The sequence below is a fragment of the Quercus suber genome, unplaced genomic scaffold, assembly GCF_002906115.3.
Source record: "Quercus suber isolate HL8 unplaced genomic scaffold, Cork oak 2.0 scaffold_157, whole genome shotgun sequence".
NCBI classification, from domain to species: Eukaryota; Viridiplantae; Streptophyta; class Magnoliopsida; order Fagales; family Fagaceae; genus Quercus; species Quercus suber.
Window position 1 is genome coordinate 759,278 of NW_027069618.1, and position 18,712 is coordinate 777,989.

At 41.5% G+C, this 18,712-nt stretch overlaps 1 protein-coding gene across 1 annotated transcript; it reads right to left on the minus strand.

Annotated features, from left to right (window-relative positions):
• Window positions 1-6,155: 6,155 nt before the first annotated feature.
• On the minus strand, window positions 6,156-6,671 carry LOC136069217 (uncharacterized). The gene has a single exon (XM_065777499.1). The coding sequence runs from the start codon at window positions 6,669-6,671 to the stop codon at window positions 6,156-6,158; it is 516 nt and encodes a 171-aa protein (XP_065633571.1).
• Window positions 6,672-18,712: the final 12,041 nt, after the last annotated feature.

The following is an 18,712-nucleotide window of genomic DNA, read 5'->3' on the forward strand; positions in this document are numbered from 1 at the left end:
TTCTTTAAATTAGTTATATTTTTTATATTATTTTTTAGGATATTATTTCTAAATAAGGGATAATATTTAACAACTTTTTAAATTTAGGTAAAACATTATCATTCAAATTCTATTCAAACTAAAAGTCTATTACAAAAAATTCTAAACTTCAATCCCAAACAACAACCCACATTTTCTTTCTTAAAAAAAAAAAAAAAAAAAAAAAAAAAAAAAAAAAAAAAAAACCACATTTTGACTTTTACTCAAACTAAAAGTCTATTATCAATATTTTAAGTACAGCTAATTAGTAAATTAATTTTATATTATTTGTTGTTATATATTTTCTCAAGTTAAGGGATAACATTTAACAACTATCTGATTTAAAAAAACTAAAAGTCTACCATCAAAATTTTATAAGCTTAAATCTCACACAACTCACGTTTTTGTTTTGTCCTTTTCCTCAAGTTGCATCTTATTAAATTAATATTATATTAGACTATTAAGTTACATGACTTTTGACTAAGGGATAAAAGATTTAACAATAATTTAATTTAGATAAAATTTTATCATCTAAATTTTAGAAATTTAAATTCTACTCCAACTAATAGTGTATTATCAAAATTTTCACACACACACACACACACACACACAATGTCATGGCTTTTCGATATAATCTCTCTTAACCAATAAAGTCATTCCTATAATTAAATCCTACACAATAGACCCCATGTTGTTGTATTTTTCTTTTTCACTGTTTTTTTTTCTTCTCAATATGCAACTTACGCTTATTTTTAATCTAATAAATTTATTTTACTTATTGTTTTTGCTTATGAATTTGCATGCAAGATATTATGCAAAATGAAGTTTACTCTAAAAAATAAAACAATGGATATTGATTTAAGTTCTTGGTTCGCTTATGTAAGTTTCCTGATGAAGCCATTTTCTCTTCCACATTAAATACATTGTACTAGTTAATCATGCCGTATTAATGATTGAATGACCATTTTAAACAGTGCCCTAATAGCCTGTTAACTAATCAGCTCATCCTCAAAATGAGGAAAAGGGAAATATGTGACAAGTATCTTACTTGAAGGATTATCTACTCTACAAGTGGACCACTAAGATGGAAGCACTAGAATTATAAATAGGAAAAGATCACACATGCTGTGGAATTGAGAATTACCAAGCCTAAGAGAGAAAGAGAGAACATTGTTAACACTTGGGGGAATTTCGTATTGTATTCATGCAATTGTAATAGTGCTCATCGCTATTCTGAGGGGAGTTAATAAATATCAAGATATTGTTTGTCCTTAATCTATCCTGATTCCAAAGTTTCTTTTCCTTATTTGAGTCTATTTTCATTGCTTAACAGTTAACCCAAAGGTTCATCTTTTACAAATTAATTATTTGGGATAGAGGCCTAGCCCAAAGAGGGTTTCTTGGTTTTTAGCCTATACAAAAAATATTACTTATTGTAGGGACTGGGTTTGAGCTGCTTTACTATTGGATGAGTGAACTCAAGCCCAATTAGCCCAATACAATGAATTTGTAGATGATGGGTTTAAGAACTAGGCCTTAGTGAGGATTACAACGGCTAATATAATGGTCAACACTATCATATATAGAGGAACTGAGATTTCTAAGAAAGTTTGTCCTTGGCACATTCCGAGGAGCTTTTTGGTCGTTCTTCCATGAGCCCCCCTCTCTTGGTCTGTTTTTCCCTATTATATAGTCTTTTCTCATAATCTCTTTCTTTCACTTGTTGATCATTCATGCCCCTCCTCTGACTGCCTGTCTCATCAGCCACTTTACTAGCACTTCTGTGAATTGCAGCAACCAAGGCAGCACTGTTCAGAGGTCACATCTCCATTAATGCGGCCATGGAGTTAGGTGTGCGTACTTAAAGTGGAGGTGACAGATTCTCCTTAAATCGTTCCCCTACCATGCTTCTCCGGCTGACACTTTGTATTTGCTCTTTCCCTGGATGCTTTGGAAGGCTACTTTTGATGGCCCGCTGCTTCCTCCTCTCATGGTCTTGATTGGCCGAGGAAGGATTGTCCTCGACAACGTCTCTGGGCAATTTGTACTTTTCTCACTTCGTTGTTGGGCATTTCCTCCTTCTCGGCGTAGGCCTTGGGCTTAGTACGAAGTGGACTGGGGTCACCAGATTCTTAGGCCTCACAGGTTTGAGTCTGAGGACCATGCAATACCTTAGTTCTGTCTAGCACTTGATTTTGCAAAGTAACTAGTTTCTCCATAAGTTTGAGTCTGATGACCATGTAACACTTTGGTTCTGTCTAGCACTTAGTCTTTTGTGGAGTGACTAGTTTCCCCATAGGTTTGAGTCTGTAGACCATGCAATACCTTGGTTCTGTTTAGCACTTAGTCTTTGTTGCTTGGCGCAAAGGGACTTATCCTCAACGTTGAAAAGTCGTCTTCGGAAGGAATAATGGCTTTGGCCTTGCCTTGCTGAGGAGGGGCTCTTCTACGGATTAGGCCCCTAGCCCATGTTGACCTGGACAAGGGCGGCTTGGTCTTCCACTCTCACGTGCGACGATAGCCCCATTGCGCCAATTTTTCGCCGTTTCTGATTACAAGGTGTCTCTTGGCTGTTCGAGTTGCATACCTGATGTTTCGGTGCGCGAGGCATGCCTTCATTAATACCTTTAGGGATTGATGCAAGTTCAGCGGGTAGGTGCCCCTTTGGAAATTGGTTAGGTTTAACGCTGCTCATAACTCTCCCTTCGAATTCCGTGCGGATTTATTTCTAGCAACCTTCGCCTTCTATATAAGGCGCTCTAGGGGATTGTTCTCACACATTCTACAAATCTTTGAGTTCAAAAGGAACTTTAAATTCTCAGCCCCCTAGATATTCTTTAGGATTTCGCGCAGACTGTGATTGAAGCCTAGGGAAATGGGGTGGCTTCGGATGATGGCAAGGGCAAGGAAGCCAAGCCCCTTTTAGGAACCAAGAATGCTGCCCAGATCCCGGACGACGCAGTTAGGGCAAAGGAAGCGGAGGCCGAGGATGTTCCTACCTCTCGCGCCTAGCAAGGAAGAGGACCCACCTTTTTCAACTGAGAGCCGAAGCGGGGGTGAATCGCATCGGATTTTCGGTGCGGCCAAATTCGGATCTAACCTTGATGGTAGGTCATTCGATGGAGGTTTGTAAGATTGTGGGACTGTTGATGCCCAGGTGCTGCCGCCTCCAATGCTTAATTATCATGAAACTAGGAGAGAATCAAGGGAACACCTTAGGACGGGGTCATTAGGCGCTTTTACTCCTTCTCCTTTCTCATCGCCGGTACCATCCATCGAGCGCTCAGAAATTGTTGGTAGCCTTAAAACAAGCCTGCCTCGGCCTCTCTTTTTGTAATTAGTTTTAGAACAAGCCTACCCCAGCCTCTCTTTTGAAATTAGCTTTAGAATAAGCCTGCCTAAGCCATTTAGTATACGATGTACCTTTACTTTATTTAATAAAAAGACTATATTATATATATATATATATATATATTTTTTTTTGCTTTACTTTTTGAATCTTTCATTTCTTTGCAATAACTGCTTCATGAGTGAGTGTGTTGTTGTTCATCCCTCCAATGGGACTTGGAGTCGATGTCGTTGATGGTAATGAAAGAGTTGTTTTCTCGATCTTAACGAAATCGTCGGTGGTATTCAGCCACTAACTCTAAATGGGCTAACAACGTAGTAACAATCAGGATCGTAACTACATGTTCCGTATTGTTGGTTGCACGATCATCAAAGAACATCACCAGTGCGTCGATCCCACCATCATCTTGACCGTTGCGCCCACTAATGCACAAGTTCTTCCCACAGACGGCGCTAATTGTAGGGACTGGGTTTGAGCAACTCTACTGTTGGATGAGTGAACTCAAACCCAACTAGCCCAATACAATAAATTTGTAGATGATGAGTTTAAGAACTAGGCCTTAGTGAGGATTATAGCGGCTAATATGATGGTCAACACTATCATACATAAAGGAACTGAGATTTTCTAAGAAAGTTTGTCCTTGGCACAGTCCGAGGAGCTTTTTGGTCGTTCTTTTTTGAGCCCCCCTCTCTTGATATGTTTTTCCCTATTATATAGTCCTTCTCTCATAATCTCTTTCTTCTACTTATTGATCATCCATGCCCCCCCTCTGACTGCCTATCTCATCAGCCACTTTACCAGCACTCCTGTGAGTTGCGGCAACCAAGGCAGCACTATTTAGAGGTCACATCTCTATTAATGCGGCCAGTGAGTTAGGTGTATGCACTTAAAGTGGAGGTGACAGATTCTTCTTGAACTGTTCCCCCACTATGCTTCTCTGGCCGACACTTTGTATTTGCTCTTTCCCCTAGGATGCTTCGGGAGGCTACTTTTGATGGCCCGCTGCTTCCTCCTCTCATGGTCTTGATTAGCTGAGGATAGGATTGTCCTCGGCAACGTCCCTGGGCAATTTGTACTTTTCTCACTTTGTTTTCGGGCATTTCCTCCTTTTCGGCGTGGGCCTTGGGCTTAGTACGAAGTGGACTGGGGTCACCAGATTCTTAGGCCCCACACTTATTTTATAATTTATTATACTACTTGTTTAATAATTTTGTTTCAATTATATTATAAACAATACAACTTACATATGAATTTTTATCAAGCCATACATCACATCTATATATAAAATTTATAGCCAAAGTTCAGAGAAAATCCAATTAGATTTTAATTGGATTTTCAATTTTGTGCCACATGTCCTATTTAATTTTTAATTTTGTGCCAAGTGAATTATTGAGTGTAAAACTCAACGAGTCCGAATTCAATTAGATTCTAAATTGGATTTTAATTGGAGTCCAATTTTTCACCACGTATTCATCTAAGTTTTTAATTTTTGTAGCAAATGAATTATTTAGTGCAAAATCAAAGAATCTAAAGCCAATTAAATTATATATACGTGTGTGTGTGTGTAAAATGAGAAATCATTACATATTTTAGAAATATATGGTTTAAAAAAAAAGTGCAAGCTAATACTATGTATAATTTGAACATCTTCTAAAAAATATATATAATTTGAATTGTATAATTGTGATTGTTTTTAATTATACCTGTACATATGCATGAGACTACACATTAGTGGTAATAATACTAGTAAATTAAAATAAATTTATCCAGGCATTGATTTTTTCTTTTTAATAATAAAATACCCAATAGGTGTGTGACATAGTGTTAAAAGTGTGATTATTGAATAAACATGTGGGACCCCAGCCTTTTATTGTAGTTGACATTGTATTTGTATGCTCTCATTCCTCAAGAAAATTGGGGTTTAAATTCTCGACCTTCCATTATCGAGGGTTTGAAACTAGTGACATTAAAAAAACAAATTAAAAAAAGAAGAAGAAAAAGTTCTATGTTCACGGGGCTAGGCCTAATAAAATACGATCCATATGACTGTGTGAGACACATATGAGGAATGAGTACTCCATTTAGAATGCACGGGCCAGTATTTTCGGCCCTATTTTTAACAGCTAATTGGGCTAAACTGGTCCAATGGATATCAGGTGGACCTATCTCATTTCATCAATAAAATTTGTGGGAGCTCATCTCTTTCTTGGCCCAAGAATGAGTGCAGTCATACCACATTGCCATGACACAGTTTATTGACTTTATTCAATAGGTGGACATTTTATTAATAATTTTGAATCTTTTTAAAAATTATAAAAACTAGCGTCGTTTTGGGACATATAACTTCAATTCTAACAGAAATTGATGGAATGACTTAATTGGGTAAAGCTAAAAGTTAGAGGACTAAATTGAATGAAATCAAAATTCTAGGATTGAATTAAATTCTATGATTGATTTGAATTTTAAACAAATTTAGAGAGTATAATTTGTAATTTAACAATAAAAAAAAACTAATTCAAGTACTAAATTATTGAAAATTCCAATCAAGTGAATCATGTGAACAATTGAATTGTTGAAGAATCCAATCGACTGACTGGACAAAAGAATGCCGATACAACACATTAAAAAATGTCTACTTGTAAGGTTTCAAGATTTTCAAATAATACATTTTAAAGTAGTAACTTCTTGTGAATAAATTAAAGTGATCCAAGGCACTAATAACTTTTTTTTTCTTTTAATTATATACCAATAAGGCACTTTTTTTTTTATTTAAATACTGGGATTTCAATTAAAACCGCGAAAAAGATTGTACATCTTGGATAAGATCTTGCTCAATGCAGCAAGGATTCTTTTCAATCCAACTAATAAAGTCAGCAACATTAGATGCTTGCTTTGCTAACAGGTGTGCAAGGACATTCCCTTTTCTACAGACATGAGAAAAAGCAATGTTTCTAAACACCTTACTCAATTCTATAATACCCAAAATAATAGGCTCCACAGCAGCAGGTGGATCACAGTTCCCACGTAAGGCATTTACAAGATTAATCGAATCCCCCTCCAACACCACATCCTGAAGACCCACGTCCCTCGCAAAAAGCAAGCCAGCCTCGAGAGCTTTAGCTTCAACCTCCAAGGCGCCCAAAGGAGCTTCCACCTTCTTACACAGTGCAACTTCAACTCTTCCTATTTCATCTCTTATCAGCACTCCTATGCCAGCACTCTTCAGCTCCGAGAAAGTGGCGCCATCAACGTTAATCTTCCACCATCCCATAGCTAGCGGGTTCCATTTCTCAGGCATCTCCATGACCGAGTCAACACTGGCCTACATTTCCATAGCAGCTCCAAACTCCGCAAGGTAATCCAACACCCCCCTAACCAGCTTTTGGCCCGACTTCCTACCTCCGCCAAGTCGAATCGCATTTCTGTTTTGCCACAGGGCCCACGCTATTGTAAGCTCCCTAGCCGCCACTTCGTCGCTGCCACCATCAATCATAAGAAGCTTCCACATCACGTCCATAAAAGAGGTACCCTCCGTCTTTGCTGCAAGCACCGGAACCTTAGAATAACTCCAAGCCTCCAGCACCTTCAAATAGCTCCATAGAGCATGCCCAGATGTCTCCGGCACTTCTTTACAACTATCGCACCAGTCTTCCTCTACCACCTTGCGCTTCAGCAAATTTCTTTTAGTGGGCAAAGCTTCTCGACAAGCTCTCCAACCGAAGTGGCAAATCTTATGAGGGACCGGCAAGCTCCAAAATCTCTTCCAGAAGCGTCTAAGAGGCCTACCATCTGAGCTGCCTCCCCTCACCCCACAGACTGCCAGCTTCAATTGTAATCTATAAGCACTACGCACATTGAACATACCATTCTGCGTTTCTATCCATATAAGCTTATCCCCAGGCAGCCGAGTGCTCAGAGGATTGCCTTTGATCACATCAGCCTCATGGGGAAGAAAAAGAGCATCCACAATTGAATTCTTCCAGCAACCAGAGGATGAATCAATCAACTCTTGGACCTGGGTGTCTTCGTGCAAAAAAACCCGCGGAGAAGTAACTTTGTACGTAGAAGGCACAAGCAGCCACTTGTCCTCCTAGACCCTCACATTTGCACTATTACCTATTCTCCACCTAATTCCTTCCTTTACCAGATTTTGCGCTGCCATAATACTATGCCACGTGTACGAAGGGTTGTGACCCAAAGAAGCATTTATAAAGTCACTCCTTGGGAAATATTTTGCCTTCAACACTTTATATACCAGCGAGTCAAAACCCGCCTGCAACCTCCAGCCTTATTTTGCAAGAAGAGCGAGATTGAACAGTTTTAAATTTTTAAAGCCTAACTCACCACCTCCTTTTGGCTCACACAGATTTTGCCAACTAATCCACGAGATTTTCCTCTCTTCATGCCTTTGTCCCCACCAGAAATTCCTGATCATGCTCGTTATATCATCACATAGGGAGTCCGGAAGCTTGAAGCAGCTCATTGTATATGTTGGGATAGCAAAAGCCACAGCCTTAATAAGAACCTCCTTTCTCGCTTTAGACAACATCTTCTATTTCCAACCGGCTAGCTTCTTCCCAATCTTTTCTTTAATATCATTGAAGGTGCCTCTTTTATTCTTTCCCACAAGTGATGGCAGCCCTAGGTATTTCTCATGTTGCTTGATAACTTGGGCTCCAAATCTCCCCTTGATCCCTCTTTGATTCTCATGGGAGTGTTTCTACTGAAATAAAGTGAGGTTTTTGCCCGATTCAATTGTTGGCCAGAGGCTTTTTCATAAATTTCAAGCACCCTTTGTAGAGAGGCACACTCCTTTAAGGAGGCTTTGCAAAAGATAAGGCTGTCGTCAGCAAAGAAAATGTGAGATAATTTCGAGCAGCCCCTACATATAGAAATGCCCTCTAAGTGCCTCGAAAAAACAGCCGCTTTGATCAAAGAAGATAGACCCTCTGCACAAAGGAGAAATAAGTAAGGTGATAAAGGGTCTCCTTGACGGATGCCCTTTGACGGTAGAATGCGACCTCTAGGGCACCCATTAATCCTAATAGCATAGGTAACAGAAGTAATACATTGCATAATAAGATTTATCCACCTCTCCGCGAACCCCAGCTTCATCATAATTTTCTCTAAACATAACCATTCTACCCTATCGTAAGCCTTACTCATATTAAGTTTAAGGGCCATCTCGCCCTCTTTCCCCCCATTTTTCTGGCTAATATGATGCATGGATTCAAAAGCTAACAAAACATTGTCAGTGATAAGCCTCCCTTGTACCAAAGCACTTTGGGTATCACTGATAATAGCAGGCATGATTTTTTTAAGCCTATTAGCTATAGCTTTGGAAGCTAGTTTGTAAACCACATTACATAAACTAATAGGCCTATAATCTGTGATTCTCTTAGGGTCTTTAATTTTAGGGGTAAGAACAATATGAGTATCATTAAAGTTCGGAGGGATTATACCATTATTGAGGAAATCGAGCACAGTTTTAGTGACCACCGCTCCACTAGTGCTCCAAAAATGCTGATAAAAAAGGGGAGGCATGCCATTCGGACCTGGGGCTTTAAGAGGAAACATTTGCTTCAGGGCTGCACGAACCTCCACACCAGTAAACTCCCGGGTTAGTACTTCATTCATTTCCAAGGTCACTTTTGGCTGGACTGCATCCAAAATCTCAGTAAAGTCAACCGGGTTGCTCGAAGTAAACAGCTCCCTGTAATACTCCACTACTATTTCCTCCACCTTAGATTCGTCCTCCTGCCACACATCATTAGCATCTAGCAACCCCTCTATAGAATTTTTCTTCTGTCGAGCTGAGGCTTTAGCATGAAAAAAACTTGAATTTCTGTCACCCCCCTGAAACCAGTTCACTCTAGATCGTTGCCTCCACATCGTATCTTCTTTTTCCAACCAACAGTTTAACTCTACTCTGGTGTTCTTTAACTCCCGGACCATCTTAATAGAGGCAGGGAGCAATTCCAGTTTTTCAAGCCTACTTTGTAACTCCGATATCTTTCTTCCCACATGGCCGAATTCTGACTTATTCCACTCTGACAAGTCAGCCTTACATCTTTCCAAGCATCTTCCTAACACACTATCCGTTGCTAGCAATTCCTCTTCCATCCAAGCTCTTTTGACCACTTCTTCACATCTTTTGTCTTTTAGCCACATGGACTCAAACCGGAACAACTTCCTAACCCTCCTTTTTCTTTTTCGAAGCACTAGCTGGAGGCAGAAGGGAGAGTGGTCTGAAGCCAAAGAGGAGAGGTGGTAAAGCTTAGCAAAGGGAAACAAACCCAACCATTCTTGTGAAGCTAGAGCCCTATCAAGCCTCTCCCTTATTTTTTCTCCATCCTTCCTTTGGTATAGCCAAGTGAACCTAGGGCCCACGTAATCCACTTCTCTAAGACTACACTAGTCAATGGCTTCAACAAAAATTTCCATTTGTCTCCGAGGCCTCATTCTTCCCCCTTCTTTTTCAGACAGCCCTATGATCTCATTAAAATCCCCTATCACCAACCAAGATAACGAAGAGGAAATCTTCAGTTGTTTCAACTTCTCCCAAGATTCCGATCTTTTTGCTGTTTTCGGATTTCCATAGAACCCCGTTAGGTGCCACCACCCTACTTCAGCTCCCCCATTCACCCAAGCATCAATATGATCATCAGAGAATGTTTTCATGTCTAGTGGAACCCCCTCCTTCCACATCAATGCCAAACCACCCCTGCTGCCTTTACTTGGAACAAAAAAACCATGCTTCATGTTGCATTTTTCCTTTACTACCTTCATCCAATCACCGTTAGACTTAGTCTCCATTAAGAAAATTATTATGGGATCTTCTTTATTTACGACATTTTCTAAGGCTTTAACTGTCCGGAGGTTCCCAAGCTCTCGGGAGTTCCAACTGAGAAGACTCATTGGTCTCGGCGGGGTTGCACAACAACCTCCGCCGTTTCAGAAACACAAGATGACTCAGTTACCTTTGTCTTTTTTCCATACATGTTTACATGGAGTAAGTTTGGATTATAATCTTCAGGCTTTCTTTTTGTTCCTGCCCCCACGTTTAAGAGTGGATCCACTTCTGTAATTGGGCTTTGTCTTGCTCTTCTTTTCCATGACCCACCAGATATGTTGCCTCTCTTTTGCTCCTCACTTTCAACTTTGGGCCTTATTTGTTGTTTCCCTTTGCTTGCCCCCTTAATGGGCTTGCCCGTTTGTGACAGTCCTTTTGAATCTGTGCTAGCCCAGCCCATACAAAATTCGGCCTCTGACATCCTGGTATTCGTGTAAGTCTCCACCAACCCTCCCATTCGTTCCTGACCTTTCTTTCTCCATTCCAGATTTTCCTTTAAGCTTTCGACTTCAATCAAATTTAATGCCCCATTAATCCGGTTTGCCGCCTGTATAGAAGCCGTACATTCAGCATCAGCTTTTACCTCCATTTTCCCAGAACCATCACCTAAAGCTACATCGATCTCCTCTAAAGCTTCCTCGAAAACAGGAATGTGAACTCGTGATTCACGTATGCCCACGTCATGCCCACTTTCACCAATTCCCAATCCGGCACCTCCACCGTTTCTTGTCCTTTGCGTCATGATCCCAGTTTCTGGCATCGTCATGATCACAGTACCAGTGCTTTTACACTCAACAATACAGCCCTCCTGTGTCGAACTCCCCTCACTTGGACTCCTCGGCTTTGACTTCATCCTCAGAGATTGGTCGAAACCTTGCACCTTAACGACCGATCTTCCCCTATGTTTAGGCTGCGAAGCTCTAATCTAAGGGCCGAACTGTTGATCATCAGTTTGTAGTGTTCCTCTACTATTCAGCCACTGGATGCAATCCTTATCATTATGCAAGACTAGTCCACACCAGTAGCATATATTTGGCAGCCGTTCATACATGAACGCTACCCATCCATCTCCTTTCTCATCCCAAGATATTTTCTTTCCCCTGCACAGCGGCTTGGTTATGTCCACCTCTACTCTAACACGCATGAAATTTCCACCTCTCATCTCTCCAAGATCCTTTGGTCGACTCACTTTTCCAATGGTCTCCCCAATGCTAAGCGCCGCCTCTATCGTCAATAACTGAAAAGGCAAATTATGGATTTGGATCCAGAAAGTTGTTGACCTGAACACTAGGTTTTGAACTGGAACCGTTCCATCATATCTCTGCACCACCATTAAGTGCCTGTCAAAAGCCCAAGGTTGCCCTTGAATGACCTTCTCTGCATTAGCTTCCATCTCAAAATCGATTAGCAATATGTTGTCTTTCCCCTCACACACCTCAAAGTTTCCTCTGGTTCTCCATAGCGGTCGGAAAGTCTTCGCCACCGCTTCAATGCTTACTGACCTCTGGGTAAAGAACTTCGCTGCTAACATTGCACCTATTTTCTTTTTTTCCTTCGTTAGGTCCACTCTTGTCTCCTCCTCCTCTGTTAGCGAAAGACTTCGCCACCTGTTTGTCAAGTCTTCCATGCTGGTGATGCTAACCTCCTACCTCTCACCACACTAATCAAAGAACAACTGAAACCCTCCTAGGCACTAGAAAACTAGAGGGACCTCAACATCCTCTCCAGGGAGGGAAACGCGCTACTACAGTGAAGACCTAAGACCCCACCGAGAACTTTTTAGTACTCCAATAAGGCACTTTTGATTTCCCTTACTTTGAATATTCGTGTAGCGTTTCAATTGTTATCTTCATAGGAGAATGTGAGTATTATTTTCCTTAAGAGGGCTACCTTCTCACTTTTCAAATATTATTTTCTTAAACTTTGTTTGAATATGACTCATTCAAGTAATATATTAAAGTGTAAAAAAGCTTGTGGCAAGAACTTTAGTTTAACTCATAGTACTTCATAATATTTCTAATAAAGAAAATTAGGATTTGAATTCCCCTTCTCCAAAATGTAATTATCGATTATTAAAAAAAAGAAAAAAAAGGTAATTGTGGAGATGTCAAAAACAATGCTCTAACGTCACAATTAATTTACGAAGTTTAGATATGAATGAATCCACAATGAGAGATTTAAACAAGGGTAAGAATCTAAGAACATCGATCAAGAACACTCAAGGAAAAATATACTTCTTTATTCTAAAGAAATTTCCATATTACAAACACACATTCTCTCTCTCTCTCTCCATCCTCTTTTGCATGCTCTACTGTTTTTTATACTCTCTTTTGCCTTTCTCTTTCGAATCCTTTGTGACCACGTAGCTGGTGAGATACATCTTGCATTAGACATTTTTCTCTTTCTTTCTATGATGAATATGAATTTTTGGGGCTTAAAACACTGTTCAGGCCAGTCATTCAGTAATAAATGCAACTATATCAGGCAGGTGAATATAATTAATACCGATGTGACTATTACTTTATTAGGAAGCTTGATTATGACTCCTCCTTTCAGTGTCTCTTTGTATCCCTCATCAGCCACTCCGAAAGCTACTTGATGGTGGGGCTGTTTCTAACGCACCTCGGCAGGAGGACATCCTCGGTTCCAAGATCCATCTCCCTTCTATTGGGCTTGTAACCCTATTTTGTCAAGAGGAAATGGGCCAATCTGCCCACCAGGCCCAATGCTTCCAAAGCTCAAGGCCACTTCTGAGTTCTGAGTAATTATCAATTATTATTTAAAAAAAGAAAGAAAAAAGAAGAAAACAAGAAGTACACAAAGGAAGAGTGTATGGTTTCTTTTTTTTTGGTAAACAGGGAAGTAACAAAACTACAGAAAAAACAGGAACAGGACAACGCCTGTTTACAAACTGCCCACGACAGTCAGCCTCCACAACAGAAAGAATGTCCACAGGAGGACTAGAAAAAACAGCAAAGTCCATCTCCATGGACGAGCCAAACTTAGCCAAATGGTCTGCACAGTTGTTAGCTTCCCTGTAGACATGTCTAAAACTTACCTGGGGGATCTGAGAAGCCAATTGCTTGCAATCCTCCATAAGAGGAGAAATAATTACATTAGAGATAGTCTGAGCTGAAAAGGCATCAACCAAGGCTTTGGCATCCATCTCTACAATCAAGGCTTGAACTTGAGCTTGCACACAAAGGGAGAGTCCATCTCTGAGAGACCACAACTCTGCAAGAAAACTATTCACCGGACCAATTTTTCTAGCATAACCAATCACCCAATTCCCCTGATCATCTCTAACCACCCCTCCACCTCCAGCCAGCCCAAGAGAATCAACTGAGGAGCCATCCGTATTAAGCTTTTTCCAGTCGGGCCTAGGCTTTTCCCATCTAATGCTTTTCAAAACCATTCTTTTAGCTGCTGTGTGACTGCTTGCACAGTGAATATATTCCAAGGCTCGGGCCAATATCTCCTTAGCAACATTCGGGTTCTGCACTCCACCTTTGAAGACATAATGGTTTCTATTTTTCCAGATCAGCCATATCGCGAACAAAAACACCTGAAACCAAGGCAGCTGACCTGCTCTGTGACTTGGCTTGGCATTACAATTAGAAACCAACCACTCCTTTAGATTTTGGGCAAAAAACAGCGGGTTTGAAGGAAGCACGCCAAGCTGGTACCAAATGCCTTTAGCCGAGGGGCAGTCACGAAAAGCATGAATAATATTTTCAGAATCGTTTAGACAGATGGGGCAAGAGTTTCCAACTGCAATGCCTCTTGCTGAGAGGCACTCCTTGACGCCGATGCTGTGGTGCATGCATTGCCAAACAAAAAATTGAATTCTTGGCAAGGTTTTGAGCTTCCAAATCCACTTCCCCTTAAAAGAGACTTCTAAGTCAGGCATTAATGTCAGAGAATACGCTGATTTTAAGTCAAAAAATCCCTTTGATGAGAGCTTCCAGGCCAGTTTATCTTCTGTTCTAGCTGCTAGAGGGATAGGTGTGGCTTGAATAACCCTTTTGATATCACTTGGCAGCTCCATCTGCAATCTTCCCCAATCCCACCCACTAGGATGGCCAATCTCCTTAACTTTAATCCCATCTGATTCTTGGGTCAGAGGACCCTGAATGGCCTGCCTTGAAGGGCCAATCTCTAACCAATTATCATACCAAAAATCCAAATTACTCTCAGCCCCAGGAAGCCATCTGATGCCTTTCTTGAAAGTTTCCTCACCTCTCTTCAGGCTCTTCCACACTCTAGAGCTTGGCAGCCTGTTCACATTCCTCGAGTTCACCCGTTGATGAGTACAATACTTCATTCTCAGCACCCTTGCCCACGGCGATTTTTCCTTGGTGTGGAACCTCCAATTTAATTTGGCTAGTAAAGCTGTATTCCTACCCCTGGCTGTTTGGAGGCCCAACCCCTCATCTTCCTTTGGCCTAGTTACCTTTTTCCAGCCCACCCAATGCATTTTTCTATTATTGTCTGAGGATCCCCATAGGAAGTTCCTATTTACTCTATCCATGCCCTCTAGCACCTTCCCAGGAAGCATACAGCTCTGCATCACATAGGACGGAATAGTTGAAGAAGCTGCTTGAATAAGAACTGATCTTCCTGCCATGGATAAGAGATTTTCCTTCCACCCAGCAAGCTTCGATTTAACTTTGTCTAACACGAAATTAAAGTCCTGGTTCGATCCTCCGCGATGTCTAATGGGAAATCCGAGATATTTCCCCAAACTGCTTGTTGATTGAAACCCGAGAATCGAGACAAAAGCTTCTTCTTCATCCTGACCAAAATTGGGGGAAAAGAAAACTCTTGACTTTGCATCGCTTATGATTTGACCTGAATCAGTGCAGAATTTGTCAAGGACTTCTTTGATGGCCACACAGTTTTCAACATTAGCCTTTGCAAAGAGGACCAAATCGTCGGCAAAAAATAAGTGAGAAAAGGAAGGGCCACTTCTTGAAGCTTTCACTGGATTCCAAGACCCCTCTTCACATTTTCCTTGGATCAGCTGACCAAGATACTCCATGCACATGATAAAAATATGCGGAGATAAGGGATCCCCTTGCCTTATTCCTCTAGTTGGAGAAAACGGCTCCATACTGCCTCCATTGAAGAGGATAGAAGTTGTGACGGTGGTAATGCAGCTCATGATAATCTTAATGAGGTTATTAGGGAAATTGAATCTGCTCAACATGCTTTTTATAAAACTCCATTCAAGCTTATCATAAGCCTTTTCTAAATCAATTTTTATCGCCATGTACCCCACCTTCCCTCTCGTTTTGCCAATTGTATGAATGACCTCTTGGACAATGATTGCATTGTCTACCCCCCGTCTTCCTGGAACAAAGGCTGCCTGACAAGGAGAAATAATCTTATCCAAATAAGGCCGGATTCGCCCAACCAGCACTTTGGAAATGATTTTATACACAGAATTACAGAGGCTTATAGGGCGGTAGCTGCCAAGAGTCTCCGGACCTTGCACCTTAGGAATAAGAACAATGTTTGTGCTGTTAAGGTATTCAGGAATTTTCCTATCCCTAAACACTTTCATGATTTCTTCTCTAACCGAGTCCCCAACTATATTGCAAAACCGCTGGAAAAATCCAGCATGAAGACCATCCGGCCCAGGAGCTTTAAAAGCCTTCAAAGACCACAAAGCAGCTGAAATTTCCTCCTCAGACACCATATGACTGATACTATCTTTTTCTTCCTCCGAAAGTTTGGCTTGCCATTGAAGAAGGTAGTTTAGTTCCCCTGTGGCCGACTCCTGACTTGTGGTATACAGCTTAAGGAATCCCTCTCTAAAATAGCTCATAACATCCCCTTCCTCAAATAGCCATTCCCTTGCCCCATTTTTAACTGACAAAATATGGTTCCTTTTCCTCCTAGCTAAAGCTGAAATGTGGTAGAAAGAAGTGTTATGGTCACCCAACACCAACCAATTCATTCTAGCTTTTAACGCCCAAAGCTCTGTTTCTTGGCCGTTCACTATGTCTAACTCCATAAGGAGCTGACTTTCCATCTGAATCAGAGAGGAAGAGGGATTATTTGCCAAAGCTCTTTGAACCCCATCAAGCCGAGCCATGATTCTCTTTTTCTTAGCAAAGATATTCCCGAAGTGGTTCTTATTCCACAACTTGGCCTCCTTGGCAAAATTTTCAATATTCTCCGATAACACTGTGGTTTGCCTCCACGCCTGGTTTACGACTTTTGGGAAAGATGGGTCGGATAGCCAGAAGCTTTGGAACCGAAACAGTCTGTTGAGATAATTCATTCTCCTAGGCAAAGTCTCAAGAAGAATTGGGCAATGATCCGAGTGGCATCTCGTGAGATGGGAAATTCTGGCTTCTGGGTACAGGGTACACCAACTCGGATTCATAAAGTACCTATCAATCCTTTCCTGGATAAAACCGTTGGCATCCCTCTTATTTGTCCAAGTGAATCTTGGCCCATTAAAACCTAAATCCACCATATTACACCTATCTAAACACTCCTTGAAGAGCAGGGATCTGTTAATGCTCACTGGTCTACCCCCCAGCTTATCCTCATCAATTAAGGGCTCATTAAAATCACCAGCTATCACCCAAGGTTTACTATGCATCTCTGCCACTCTGGACAGGTTATTCCAAAGAACACATCTCTCCTCACTTCTTGGACTAGCATAAATTGTAGAAAAAAACCAAGAAAGATTAGAGGAAAGTACCTTAACTTCGACATGGATCTCCTGTTCAGTAGTAGCCAACTGCTCAATTTCCACCATATCTGAATTCCACAGAAGCCATAAGCCTCCAGAGTAGCCAATAGTCTCCGTATGAATTGCACCATCGAATGGGAGCCTGTTAGTGATCTCCCTAGCCCTCTCTCCCCCAAGGCGGGTTTCCATAATCACCATAATTGCCGGATTGTGATTCCTTGCCAAATCCCTTACATGTTTATGAAAATTGGGTTTCAGAACACCCCTACTATTCCAGATAATAAAATTCATAATGATAAGAAGGTTTGGAGAAGAGAACTCATCAGATAAGAGCAATAGTACCACCACTATCCTCATAGTCCATTCCAACTTCACCATCCTTACCTTTGTCCGTCCCCTCCCTGAGCACACAATCAGCCGTAGCTTCAAAACCCCCCTGTTGAGGATTCTTGCTATTGAATTCCTGATGAACTTCCGAATCGGCAATAGCATCTGACTCGGCTTGGCGGCATGCCGGTTTCCCACTTCCACCTCCAACCACTCTACCATCGGACCGGTTTGGGCAATCGGTGAAGTCCTCTCCATCTCCAGTGACAAACTACCGATCCGTGTCAACATCGGGTCCACCACTGCTCTCCCCCTTCGTATAATGCCCCACTTTGGCTTGAGATGGAGCTGTGAACTGAAAAGAAGCATTTGAACATCCATTACTTCCTTCAGTGCTGCGCCAACTCCAAGTCTTAGTGTTTAGTGCGTCTGACTTCATGTGGGTAGATGAAGCCCTACTCCTGGCAATTCCTTTTTTGCCCCTTACTGATGGGCTAGTATTCGAGATGGGCTTTGGCCCCTTCAAATTAGTCCCAACACGGAATGGCCTTAACAGGTTTGCCTTCTTACTGGGTTCTGGGTCTCCTAGCTTTTGAGAATTATTCACCTTGGCCCAACCCATCGACGTGGGCTTCAAGGAAACGCCCAGCCCACTTACCTGCTGCAACCCGGATCCTGTAAGTCCTTTCGAAGCCGCCGCATTCTTAACGCCACGCTGTCCAGCTTTTTTACGTGTCACTAGCATCCAAGGTCCATACAGGTCATCATCCAAAACCGTTCCACTACCTACTGACATGCCACCCCCACTCCCTGTACTATCTATGCCATGCATCTTGCGTGATCCTGCTGAGTCACCAAGAACGTCGTCACCCTCTCCTACCGGAGGAGAAGAGCTCCGAATGATGTGTGGGCAGTCGTCCTTTTTATGGCCTATCCTACCGCAAGCGAAACACAGCTTTTGGATCCCCTCGTAGACCACCGGCTGTTCAAAACTACCAATTAGCATTGTGTTGATGACTGGCTTATTCATATCCACTTGGATACATAGCCTCGCATATTTCCCTCTCGTCTCCATGGCCGTTTGGGCATCAATCTGTAATACATTGCCGATGGCTTTACCAATTTGTTTAAGCACCTCTGTTTCATAAAGTTCCAACGGAAGCGTGTGTAAGCGAACCCACACCGCTATCGATGAGACGTTGGCCGCTTCTGGTTTGAAGAATGGCTCCCACGGTCTGATCGATAAAAATTTCCCTCCGATGAACCAAGGGCCTTTCTCTAACACTGCATCCATATCCTCTTTCAAGGTAATCCGAACGGAGTAGAAGTCGTAACCGAGGTCGATACAATCTAGTCTTCTAGTTGGTTTCCAAAGAAGTTGAAGCTTACTATGAAGAAAGTTAAAACCAACCGATCTTCCGTACAGCTTAACAATCAACGTTTGAGCCCACGGTCC

What these genes read in the sequence shown, in the direction of transcription:
- LOC136069217 (XM_065777499.1), bottom strand. Translation starts at nt 6,671, where the DNA reads ATGGAGATGCCTGAGAAATGGAACCCGCTAGCTATGGGATGGTGGAAG.